Source organism: Acomys minous (assembly GCF_964271855.1).
Source record: "Acomys minous genome assembly, chromosome: 3".
NCBI lineage: Eukaryota > Metazoa > Chordata > Mammalia > Rodentia > Muridae > Acomys > Acomys minous.
In genome coordinates, this window is record NC_140485.1 from 43,420,537 (window position 1) to 43,433,421 (window position 12,885).

Genomic DNA, 12,885 nt, shown 5'->3' on the forward strand with positions numbered 1-12,885 from the left:
AGTGTGGAGGGCATGGTGCCGGTGGCTTTTCTTACCTCCTTTCTTCCTAGGTCACCCCTCTTAATTTTTTTGTCAATGAATTGGCAGCCTTGCCTTTCTACATATGAAGAGAACACACTGGGAACAGGCATCCTGAAGGAAGAGAGTGGTTAGATAGAGCCCACAGGGTGGACCTTGCAGGGCCTGTGGTAGCTGGCACAAACTGCGTGGGCCAGGTTGTCCGTCCCCTAAGAACAGTCACTGTCTTCCTCTTCCTCACATGCTATCTATATGACCTCAGCACAGTTATGTTACCTTTGTGCCTCAACTTTCCCATCGGTCAGATGGAGGATAGTGACACTATTTGTATCCATATATAGTTGTAAAGATTAAGTGAATTAAGGTATGTAAGTTGCCTTATGGTATGCCTGGTCTATAATAAATGTCACATCCTAATATACTTTATTGTGTTGTGTACTTTTGTCTTAAAAAGTAATATAGCTATCTGCCTTTAAGGTTATTGAAGACCATTACTACTGCTCTCGTGCTAGTGGTACTAGGATTGAGCCTAGTGCCGTGTGCACCCTAGGCAAGTGCTCTACCACTAAATTATCTATCCCCAGTGTACAAATTATTATTTTGATTTGGTAAATGTATGAAACTGATACGAGTGATACTGTATTTTTTGGGTCGAAAGTTACCAATGTGCGTCAGATGAGCAATTGATTGATCGTATGTAAAAGGCTGAGCCCCTGGACTACCCTGAGAGTCAGAAAAGTGAAGAGCTAGGCTTTAGTTTTACCTCTTCACTGTGTTCTCTGTGTACTCACGGGCCCTCTGTGAGCTTTCATGTTTTTTTCCTATAAAGTGAAGACCGATATTTACCTTGCTTCCAACATGGACTTGTTGTGAGAATAAAAGGGGAAAAAAAATCAGTGTTTTATGTGCTGAACCAAACACATGTCGAGGGCTTTTTAAATGATTAACTTGCTAACAGTGGTCACCTTGGAAGCGGCCATCTCTTGATGTCTCTGCTTATAGCACACTCATACATGACCCAGACTTCAGAAGTAGCCAGTGGATAAAAGTGTGAAGGGTGGGAGAGCAGCAAGCAGAGAGTGCAGATGGCAACCGAGCCATCTTGTCCCTTCACTGGGTTACTTAGTCACAGCTGCTGGAGACTTCTCATTCCTCACAGACGAGCCCCTGGTGTCAGGGCAGAAACCAGGCCAAGCACAGTAAGTGATGCCCAGATGAGAAGGTGACTCCCGAGGGGAAGGAGGGGTGTAGGATGAATCAGTGAACAGTGGCTAGATGTTTTGTCATTCAATCAGCATAGTCCTGTGTGATCTGAAGTAAAGTGCTTAACCTGCCCCCAAATCCCAGCTTCTCCTCATAAGCGGAGTGGGGAGTCTGAAACTGTGAGGTCCTTAAGGGTCAGTACCAGTTATTACACATTTCCGTAACTCCGGCACCCACCACAGTACCGTGCACATACTAGTGTTGTTTGAACAAAGCTGAATAGAATAATAGAGATGTGGGGTTGTGTGGCCAAAAAGGGGGGTGTATAGAGAATAAGGCTCAAGCAAATGTAAAAGGCCTTGAATGTCTTTGCAAAGAGTGTGAATGCCGCAAGACACTTCTCAAGAGGGAGTGACAAAGGCAGACATGGGTTCAAAGGCTCATCAGGGCTGGGCCTAGACACAGTGGACCCAGAAAGAAAGAGGTAGCTTCCAGGAACAGTTCAAAAGCTCAACCTAGTGTGGCCAACTAGCTGCTTGAGGAGCAACAATGTTGGCTTCTAGGGACTTCTGCAGGCTCCATTCTGCTCTGTGTGGAACTAATGAAGAAGAGGGAAAAGAGATATGTCTTTCCTCAGCAGTCACTAAGGAAACCCAGTTCCAGGTCCTGGCCTCAGAATGCCGTTGGTCGTACTCAGGAGAGTGTCTCGGGTAAATTCACTTTCCAGGCTGAACCTCACAGGGAACTGGAGAGCTGTCCACAGTGAAGCCCCATGTGGCTCTGGTTAAGAAGCTCGTCTGGGCTAGCAGTGAAACGCCCCATCATGCTCTGCAGCACAGAAGGGAGGTGTGACACGTTTGTCGTCCATCCCAGAGTGTGGCGTTTTAAATCTGGTTAGAGCAAGGCCAGGGATATAGCTCATTGGCAGAGTGCCTTGCACCCTTGCAAAACTTGCATGAGGCTGAAGGTTAAATTCCCCAGTACCACAAAAGCCAAAGCCTCAAACCAAGCAGGCACACTCCTGTTCTAGCCCTAGCTCCATTATCTGGGCCGGAGGCGGGTGTGTCTGATAGATCCTAACAGGTGTGTCCAACCTGCAACCTGTAGGTCATACATGCCCCAGGACAGCTATCAATACAGCCCAGCACAAAATTGTAGATTTACTTAAAACATTGTCAAGTTCGTTCGTTTGTTTGCTTGCTTGTTTTAAGACTTACTTTTGTAACTTGATTGCATAGTTCTTGAGTGTGAACTTTATAGATGGCAAGGTGACATCTTAATGGTTGGACACGCCTGCACTACCGTGGGTGGGTTTTCTCTACACGTTTTCTTGATGATAATCAGACAGACTGAGACTTAGCAGGGAGGCAAATGGCTATGTCCTACGCCAGGCACTTGACCCTGACTCGCATTGCTGACTTATCCCTACGGCACTGCCTTGAGGACAGCTAACCTACTTTTATGCTGCATCCTATTCACAATCGGTACTTTGCAGATGAAGAAACTGGTGTCAGAGAACAGAAGTCGCTCACCCTGGTCCATATAGCCGAGAAGTGGCAGCATTGTATTATGATATCTGCAGCTCCCAGGCACCACACCGGCCACCTCACACCTGCATGGCCCCACACTGCAGTATAAGGCAGCACAGAGACACACCCAGGGATGGTCGCACACACCTCTTGTGTGTTTTTACCACTCCATTAATAGATGGCTGTTGGATTTTGTTGGAAGCTGCCTCATCCGCTTAGAATTTCAGATACCGATGAAGCCTTGCTGATTTCCCAAGATGAATGATATCAGAAGCAGCATGCTTCCAGGAGAAGTTTGGATTGTTTTTTTAAGCCCTAAATTCCACGTCTTTATTAATGACTGTGCAGCATCATGCTGGGTGACGTTTTCCCGCTGCTCTGCTCTACTGTGCAGAGGGGTGGGTGTAAAGCAAAGCAGAAGGCCTTCCTCTCTAGTCCTGCTGACTTGGTAAAGTCACACACATGATGTGGGGCCTGCGATATCTTAATTGACATATCCACAATGAGTTGTTTCGAATTAGCAGCATCTATTGACTTAAAGTGAGTGGTGTAGGGTCCTTGGAAGAGGTTCCCTATCCAACACCAGATGACATCGCCTTTCCTCTCTTCATTTTTCTGAAAAAATCTGACCTGTGGAGATTCTTAAGTGAGTAGCTTTAGCATCACCGCTAAATTTTAAAGACAAATCATATTATTGATCTGAATTAACTTTCATAGGCCAGAAAGTTGGGTTCGGTCCCATCACGTGTGTTTTGCTGCCTGTTTCTTCTCAAAGCTGATTGCTAGAGAAACTTCTCCATGGAGAAGTCTAACTTCAAACTTTTCTTCCTCCTCACAGCCCGTGCAAGGCTTTGACTACGCCAAGCAGCATCTGGGCCAGCAAGGGGCGGATGAGGAGGTCATCCCTGTGACTCAGGAAACAGTGGTCCTCCCCATCCCTGTCAGAGATACTCCGCAGGAAAGAGACACAGCTCAGGATGGCAGCACCATCAAGACAGCTAAGTCCACGGAAACCAGAAAGAGGTAGGCATGGGCCAGATTCATCCTTTTGTCAGCAAGAGAAATAACTGATGCTCAGAGCTGTGGCCCTCAAGTGAATTCCACTGTTCTCTCTAAAACTTCCTTGTGCTTGATTTGAATATTAAAAAGGAGAGCAAGAGAGAAGAGGAAAATCATAACGCCCGCTTCCTTCAGGCCACCCTTGTGCAGACTCATGGTTGACCAGCCACAACAGTGGAGAAGTAGTCTTTGTATCTCCTGTAACAAACTTGGCTCTCTTGTCACACACTGTTAGCACCTCTAAAAGCAAGGCCTTTGATGCATGATAGTAGTGGGTTTTTTTCCCCAGCACTGTCCCAGTAAAGCTCCTGCTTTCAGTCAGAATCACATGCTGAGTTTTTACTATGAGCAAAGCTCTTTGAAGCCATTTGAAGACGGTGGCTGACGTTAACTCCAAGCTTACACACAAACACACACACACACACACACACACACACACACACACACACACGCCTACACACATGCAAACATTCATACACACACTTGCACACCACATACACATGAGAATGGAAAGAGAGAAAAGAGAAAGGAAAGATAGCCAGAGCTCTTCGGCATTAGAAGGACTGTAAAAATGTGTCAGGTTGATTTCTGGACCCCAAGGATCTTGTGATGGGGGAGCCATGGAGATTGATGGTGGAAGAGCAAGTAGGACAACGTGTGGTACCCACGTGGGGTCTGAGGGAAGCACAGTGGCAGAGAGCAGAGACAACAAAGACCCACAGTGCTATCCAGGCATTTGTCACACAGCAGTGCTGTTGCACTGAACCTGCACAGGTGAAGATGCTGGAGTCATCTGAAGTAGTCAGAGAGTTGAGGTGAGCTGCACGCAGAATTTCCCTGGAATTCAGCCTTCACAGTGGTTAGGACATAGTGAAATAGAAAACCAGAAGGTGGATTAAAATTATTGATTGCCTTGACTGCCAGGCTCAGGAGGCTGACCCAGCTCAATGGGCCATAAGAATTAGCTACTGAAAACTCCTCCAAGGAACAGTGACATCTCGCCTGTACTTTAGAACCATTCTCAAGGCAATATAGGTGATAGATAGGAAAGACTAGGCTAAGGGGCTGAGAGACTCATTGCAAAGACTTTGGAATGGCCACATAAAGAGGCAGTGGAGCCAACGGCAGATCCCGTTGCTTAGCTGAAGCAACACTCCTGGGCGACCCATTCCCCCAAGGTTCAAACACACTGTGGAAGCTGGAAACACTTCCCCCGCCCTGCCTCCCTCTCCTCTCCTTTCCTTTGTATGATCTGCTTGCTTGGTGTTTACCAGACACTAGAGCTATCCCAGAGAACAAGACAAACTTTCTATTCCTGTGGAACTTAGAATGCGGTATGGAGAGAGGGGGGAGGGGGAGGGGGAGGCGGGGGTGGGGGTTGCGTGGGGGGGGGGAGCTATTTTAGATAAGGGATCAGGGACGACCTTCCTGATTAGTGGCATTTGAAAAGATACCATGGACTGACGTGATAAGTCAGCTACAGAGCTGCCAGGGGAGGAATGTTCCAATCAGATGGAGCAGGGCATGCAAAGTTCAGAGGAGGGAAATTCTTGACGTGCCTGAAACAGAGCAATCCAGCCAAGAAGGCTGGTGTGCACCAGGGAAGAAATAGCAGAAGATGAATCAGGGAAGCTGCCCAGAGCTGGGTCATGTCCTGTATTAGAGTCGATTGGAATTGGTGTTGTAAATAAAGATCAGAAGTCATGGGAGGCTTGAAAAGAGGACTGTGACATAGAAAAGGTTCCCTCTGGCTCCGTGGGGGGGAAACAGATTGTAGGGTCAGGGTAGAAGAAGGTAGCTCCAGGAGGCCCAGGTAAGAGACAACGGCAGCATGGATGGTGTGAGAGTGGCTGGACTGTTAAGGAATGCTGTGAAGGAAGCTGGTGACAGGCTGCCCTAGGGTTTGGAAATGCGTTTGCCATGCGTTTGTGTCAGCGAAGGCTGGAAGGAGCTCAGCTTGTCTGTCACCTGTAGGTACACAAATGAAAATGCTGCAGATCAATAACCGTGCAAGGCTAGAGTCTGCAGGAGAGGCTCAGAATAGGAATACAGTTATGAGAGTTGGTGGAATTCTGTGTTCCTATGAGACTGAAGAGAGTCATCCAGGAGGGGAAAGGTAGAGAGAGGACAAAGGACCCTGAGAGCCAAGTCCCAGGAGCACGGCAGGGATGAGATGCAGAGGATGAGCAAGGGTCGGCACAGGAAAATGAAACCATAAACAAGGCTGAGAGTAGAAGCCAAGAAGCCAGGCAATTACATAACTGAGGCAGAAGGGCTGTCCATATCAAATACATACACTCTGCACTAAAATCAGTCAACAAAGTTGTTTTATTCTAGAAGCTCTTGGCGCCTTAAAATGAGGTAAGAGGGAGCAGAGGAGTGGATTTCACCTTATATGGAAAATAAGGTGAAGGCATACGTATTCATTATCTGGTTCCCTGTAACAAATCACTCCAAAACTTGAATGCTTAAAGCAAACCATCATGATTCTGGGTGGGTCAGTAGCCTGAGCTCTGCTGGATGGTTCTGGTTGGCTCCAAGCTGGCTGACGTTGTCTGGAATCACCAGCACGTCGATCAGTTGGTAGAAATTGAATCAGCGAGGCTACCTTGTTGCCGACAGCCTTGCCTAGGGTGGCCCATAATCCTTGGCCTCCTCGCCACATGGGCTGGTGCTCCAGCAGGCTAGTTCCACCAGGCGTTTTCACAAGGTGGTTCCGAGGGTCCAAGGGCAGAAAGAAAAACTGTCCCAAATACAAACATTTCTTAAGTCTCTGTTTCTGTGACATTTATTTTCCTTCCTGTTGGCCAATCAAGTCACCTGGTCAAGTTCAGAGACACTGTAGAAGACCTCCCAAAGTTTGGTTGCACGGAGGTGTGAACAAAAGTTGGGACTGTTACAGCAGTGGTCTCTTCAGCATGGGAGAGTGAGCAAAACAGAATGGAAACTCATAAAACGGATGGTTTATCTGAAGGCCTCACCCACTGTGTTACCTAGAGTATTATTCGTGATGATCCTTGCCAAGAACAATAAAGCCATGTTGACAACTTATCACCCATCCAAAGGAACCTGAAGGGGAAGACTTACTAATTTAAGATGTTGTTGTAGCACTTCTGGGGAGAATAAAAATTCTTTTCTACCTATTCAAATTCAGTGATTTAAGTCCTCTAGGGATTAATTTTTAAAATTTGTTTGAAAACAAGTACTTCCTGAGTCACCAAGGAGTCCCTCTTACTAATTACATGCAATTATTTATTCCAATTTTTATTAGAAATGTTAAACTGGGCATGGTAGTGTATGTATTTAATCCCAGCACTCAGGAGGCAGAGGTAGGTGGATCTCTGAATTTGAGGCCAGCCTGGACTACAGAGTGAGTTCCTGGACAGACAGAGCTACACAGAGAAAACCAAAAAAGAAAAAAGAAAAAGAAAAAAAAAGAAAGAAAGAAAAGAAGGAATGAAATGCTATGTTAGCTTATGAAATAGAAATGGAGCAATATCAACACTACAGCATGATTTCTATATTTGCTTCATTAGTTCATCATAAAAATATAATTTTACTGCAGGTTGGTTATAGCATGGCTGTCATATGAGCCATCTCTGTTCATGTATATCTGATCATGGAAATCTAAGATTATCTGTAGAGATTGTATATGTGTGCGCATACAATGTTTGTGTATTTCTGTGTGTGTGTGTGTGTGTGTGTGTGTGTGTGTGTGTGTGTGTGCGCGCGCGCGCGCGCGTGTGTGCGTGCCCACATTCATATGGAGGCCAAAGTGTCTTGCTTTATGGATCTCCTCCTTCTTTTTTTTTCTCCACTGAACCTGTGCTCATCAGTTGGGTAGATCAGTTGACCATGAAGCCCTAGGGATGCACATGCCTCTGCCCTCTCCTAGGGCAAGGCTATAGCTATGCACCACCAAACTCAGGTCCTCCTGCGTTCATAGCAGGCACATCCCCAACTAAGCCATCTCCCCAGCCCCGTTCAAAGCAAATCCGTCATGAATCAGCTTTCTGATTTCCCCATCTTGCCGCATGAGTTTCCTCATTCCGGCTACCTGTGGACTGACTGTAGGCCCTCCCAGAATGGGTCTCAGTATTTAGTCACTGCTAGGCTGCCTGATAGGTGTTCGTGACCCTTTCCTCCTGTTTGAAGTCTTGGCGATTCTGTTGTGTTCATCTGTGGCTAGGGTTCATGGGCCAGGTCAAGGCTGATGGATAATCAGCCTCATAGGAACAGCCATTTGAAATGGACTCTTAGATTAGTGATGAGCCACACTGTTTAGGAATTGGTGAGTCCTTATCAAGTTCCACGTCTACCCACAGCTCCAGGAAGGGGACCATTGACTTCCGTAACGTTAAATCTCAAGCTCACAGCTGATGTGTATTAACTTTCAAAGGTACTTATACTCCTTCCACGCACACATGTATGTCACACACTACAATAGAGCACACACACACACACACACACACACACACACACACACACACACACGCTATAATCTATTTTGACCAGGAGCTTTGAGGCACATAGAGGGGAGCAAAGAATAAGGCAGATTGGATTTTTATTTTCTCTACAGCAATGTGCTCATTGACACCTTTCCTTGGGTGAGCGAAACATCAGAAAATTCTCTCAGGATCAAATGGGGAAAGGGTATGAAAATGTTGCAAAAATCACTAAGCAGCTTACAAATGTCAAATAGATTACAGAATGCTCCCCCTGCCCCAGAGTTAAGTGACAATTTTGTTATCCGATAAAGCCAGCTGGAGAGTAGGTGCTGTTAGCTCTCAGATTCTGCAAACAATTCAAGGGCGTATGTCTCCTTTCTGTCTCTTTCTTTGTCTCAATGTATGTGTCCTCCCAACACATATAACCCGCATTCAGTGATCAAATAGCTGTTGGGGACACACACACACACACACACACACACACACACACACACTGTATTCAATCAATTAATGCCTGACCCATATTTCCCACCTATAGTCTTTGTAGCACTAATGTGGCAGGATGTTAAAGGTTTTTCATCCACAGAAGTTGGGAGAGAAGCCAAATGAATCCATGACAGAAGTGATCAGAGCCTCTGCCATGCTACCACAGCTAGAGGCATCCAAAAAGGGAATGCCGTGAGCATTTCCTGTGTGCAGATGTTCTTGGGTTCTACAGAACATACTTGGCAGGTGCTGCCTCATCCCTCAGACATCCTAACCATCACTCTTGGTGACTTTTAGGGTGCTATCTTAGGATTTCTATTGCTGTGATGAAACACCATGACCGAAAAGTGAGTTGGGGTGGAAAAGGTTTATCTGGCTTATATTTCCACCTTGCTAGTCTGTGGGTCACATACTGAAAGACTAGCCAGCACAGGGGCCAACGTGCACAGAACTGAGTATTTTTAAGCTCACGCAGGTGGTGGAAGAAGAAGAGGAGGAGGAAAAGGAGGAGGAGGAGGAGGAGGAGGAGGAAGAGGAGTACAATAAAATACACAGCTCCACCCAATGGCCAAGGGCATGGATTCCAGTCCATTTCCCATTGGAAGCACTAGTTGAGTGTCCTTTCTAAACATGGACAGCTGGCTGTAGAAGAACAAGGGATCTCTAGGCATTTGCCCCACCCCCACCCCCAGCCCTGGAGGTCAATCTTTTTACTTAGTCTACCCCCAGGTGAGTTGTGAGGCCGGAGGGTGAGCACACCTCCAGAGGCAGAGGAGTCTCAGGAGCCCATTTCCCCAGAGTTCTGGAGGTGAGAGTCCATCCCGAAGGAGGCATGCAGGCCCTGTGACTTGCTCCTATCTGAGTTTGCTGCCTGAGACACTGAAGCAAGGATGTTCTGGGGTGAGGATGACTTGTCGTCACTCACTGCCTTGGCCTCCATGACTTTCACATTTCTAACTCTCTGACTAAGGCAGGCCATCTCCAAATCAGGGACCATTCTTATGACGAATAACGAGGTTTGGAGGCGCTCTACACAGTCCCTGGCACATAGTAGGTGCGCCAGTAGTTTGTCAATAGCACCTGCCCCAGTCAGGTGTCAATAGACGCATACACCTGGCATGACGCTTTGCACAGAAAAAGGCAATGAAAAGGGTTCTCCTGGAGGAATGTGCGGCTGAAATTAATGTTTTGAAATATGAGTGGCTACCAGTCAAGAGTGTGCAGGCGTGCAGAGCTGACAAAGTGAAGATTGTGTGTGGTGAGGAGACTTAACCTGAAATCGGCATGTAGGTCTGTGCTGTGGCATGTAGCCAGAGAGAACTGTGTCTTGTGCACGGCTAAAGATGTTCCTATGACTCAAACACTCAACATCCAGAGAGCTGTGTGAAGGGAGGGGCGCCCGCCCAGACAGGATTGTTCCGACAATCTCTGAAGCCACCGAGATAGGTAATGGATTAATAAACCAGATGAGACCAAGGGCTGGGCTCACCGAGCTTGCCAGGAAAGCTAGAGCAGTAAAGGCTCTCCAGAACACCTGCCGCCTCACCTCTAAGCCAGCGAGCGTGGGTGTGGGTGGCTTTTGTTTCTTTTGTCCCTTGTATCATTTCTTCTTTGCCACTGAGACTGGAATGAAAGGCTGCAGACATCAACTGTGAAAATAAAAGAACCTTGAGAGGAGGCTGTTCTGGTCGGAAACTTACTGTCTACCCTGTTGCTATGGTTACCTCCAGCAGGTCGCCCAGTGAGAATGGCTCTGTCATCAGCCACGAATCAGGGAAGCCCAGCTCAGGGAGGCGCTCGCCTCAGAATGGAATGACACAGCAGAAAGTGACAAAGGAGGAGACCAGGAAGAGAAACGGTGAGAAGCCTCCCCACCCAGGACCATCCCCACCTCTCCCATGTAAGCACATGCACATGCTTGCACACGTAGGCACACACTTAGACCCAGTGTGCGCTCACCCCAGGGCCTCTCTATTCATGCCCTATGAGGCCTGGAGTCTGCTGTGAACTTGGAGTGATTTCTGGATCCTTCTCTGAATCTGTCTGTCTTGCCTCCTCGGCCTCCTATTTGTAAAGAAACATACAGTTCCTGAAGGGGGAAAATGTTTCAGAACAAAGTGATGCTTTCTTAGAGCCTCAGGCATGATTTCCAACTCCAAGTCCAACCAACTGACAGATCTACAAAATGCTGCTCCTCTTGAAGGTTTCCCCCAACTTCCTGTCTTTAACAAGTTTCAGGGGTCCATTGTGTACCCATGAGTCCAGAAAGTCTAATTAACAGGTCTGTCATTTAAAAAAAAAAGGTATTATAATAAAAAAGCAAATCAACTTTGCTGGACGTGGTGCTGTATTCAGCTGTAATCCCAGCTACTTGGGAGCCTGAGGCAGAAGGATCAAAAGTTTGAGGCTCATCTGTACAGCTTAGTGAAACCCTACTTCAAAATTACACATCACAGTGAGGGGGATGCCTGCATCACCCTAAGTTCAACCCCCAGGATCCCTAGTTAATTAATTAAATAAGCTGTATGACTGATGTTTCATCTCACTCAGGAAGTAAGTGTTAAACACGAATGTTGTTAATATAATGTATATTTGGTTGGATCGACGAATGGAACAAAGGAAGGAAGAAATCAACACTGAATGGAAAGGTGGAGAAAACAGCAGTGCATCCCTCATCAGCTGGCCAGGCTACAAAAAGAACTGAGCTCTTTGTATGTGAATATGGCCCCTGTGGAGTATTCAAATACTACTGCCTACTGTCTTAGTGTCCAATTAAAGCCAGAGTAACTAAGGTTAATTAATGCATGTTAATATACGGACCATTCTTATTTTCCACTAGGTTTATTGCAGCTATGGCTTCTACTCTTGTTCTCTGGTGAATTTGAACTTGAAAAAGAAAACATGCTGTTTTTGCCAGTAAAATGCCTGGTGTAGGTCTTTGGGGTTCCATGGCCTCACTAATTACCCTAGCTTCCAGGCAATTATAGAGCCCATTTCATGAAGGTGTTTAAATATAGTTGAGGAGGATGGATGAAACAGGCAGGCATTTGAAACAAACAGAACCTAACCAGCTTGATGGCAGGTGTGGTGACTCATGCCTGTAGTTCCAGCACTCAGGAAGTTGAGGCCAGAAGATTACCAAGAGTTCAAGAATACCTGTCTCAATAAATAAATAAAAATAAATAAGATGCCTTTCTTAACAAGTACAGGTACTTGAACTTCTAAGCCAAATGCAACATTACCTCCAGGAAAGGTTTGTTTACAGGACTATGGTTGAGGGGTTGCTTACAGGAGCAGAAATGACTCACAGACAGCTGCATCACCAAAGCCCACTGCAGCATGGGAGACAGTTCACAAAAGCAAGGAACCTGGAGCACGCTCCACGGCCTGCAGGCATCTCAACAGGTTGCAGAATATGCCTTCCAAGAGACTCAAATTTCTAGGCAGTTTGGCTGGTTTCTGTTTCTCCCAGGTATCTGGTGTGGTCTCAAGAGCCTTATCTGCAGCTCAGCTTGTCTGAGCGTCTGTAGTCTTTATCGTTTACTCTTGGGAAAGGGGCCTAGAAAAACTGGTCAGTTTCAGGGACTTCCTGAAGCTATTTTGAGTTGTTTGTCTTCTGGCTTAAGTAGCATGGGGTCTGTAAACCTCAGAGGAAACTGCTAAGTGCTCGCTAGCAACCATTAACTAGGGACCTAAAATGCATTATCATTTTACATAATGTCTGTGGGGCAGAAACTTGCTAATGGCTTGGTGAGGTTGTTCTGACATGAAGTCACAGTCATATTGGCTTGAGCAACAGTCATGAAAAGAGGACTCACTCACGTGTCTTCTGGTTGGAGGCCACCATACCTTCCCATAGGACCGCTTGCATTCAGAATGATTTTCCCAGAATAAGTGACTCAAAAGAGAACAAGGTAGAAGGCATTGATGCTATTTTATAACCAAGGCTTAGAATCAACACTCTCACTGTCAACGTAACTGTCATTTTTCTTTTGGTTACAAAGGCCAGGGCTGTCACTGAGGGTTAGTATCAGGCACTGAGAATGGGACCATCTTGGAAACCTGCTGCTATGGAAGGCTTTTGCAGTAGTTGACCAGGAAGATGAAGGTGATGAAGGTGGCCAGGCATACGTTATGCAGTT

At 46.4% G+C, this 12,885-nt stretch overlaps 1 protein-coding gene across 6 annotated transcripts in view; it reads left to right on the forward strand.

The window, feature by feature from the left end:
• The window catches only part of KIAA1549L (KIAA1549 like), a 254,077-nt gene that overhangs the window by 180,379 nt on the left and 60,813 nt on the right, over positions 1-12,885 (forward strand). For 4 of the 6 annotated variants that reach the window (XM_084774625.1, XM_084774629.1, XM_084774626.1 and 1 more), the window contains 2 exons: positions 3,589-3,773; positions 10,474-10,601. In XM_084774625.1, the coding sequence (XP_084630751.1) occupies positions 3,589-3,773; positions 10,474-10,601 (313 nt within the window). The remainder of the gene's footprint in view (positions 1-3,588; positions 3,774-10,473; positions 10,602-12,885) is intronic. The other 2 variants (XM_084774630.1, XM_084774627.1) reach the window with 1 other exon arrangement.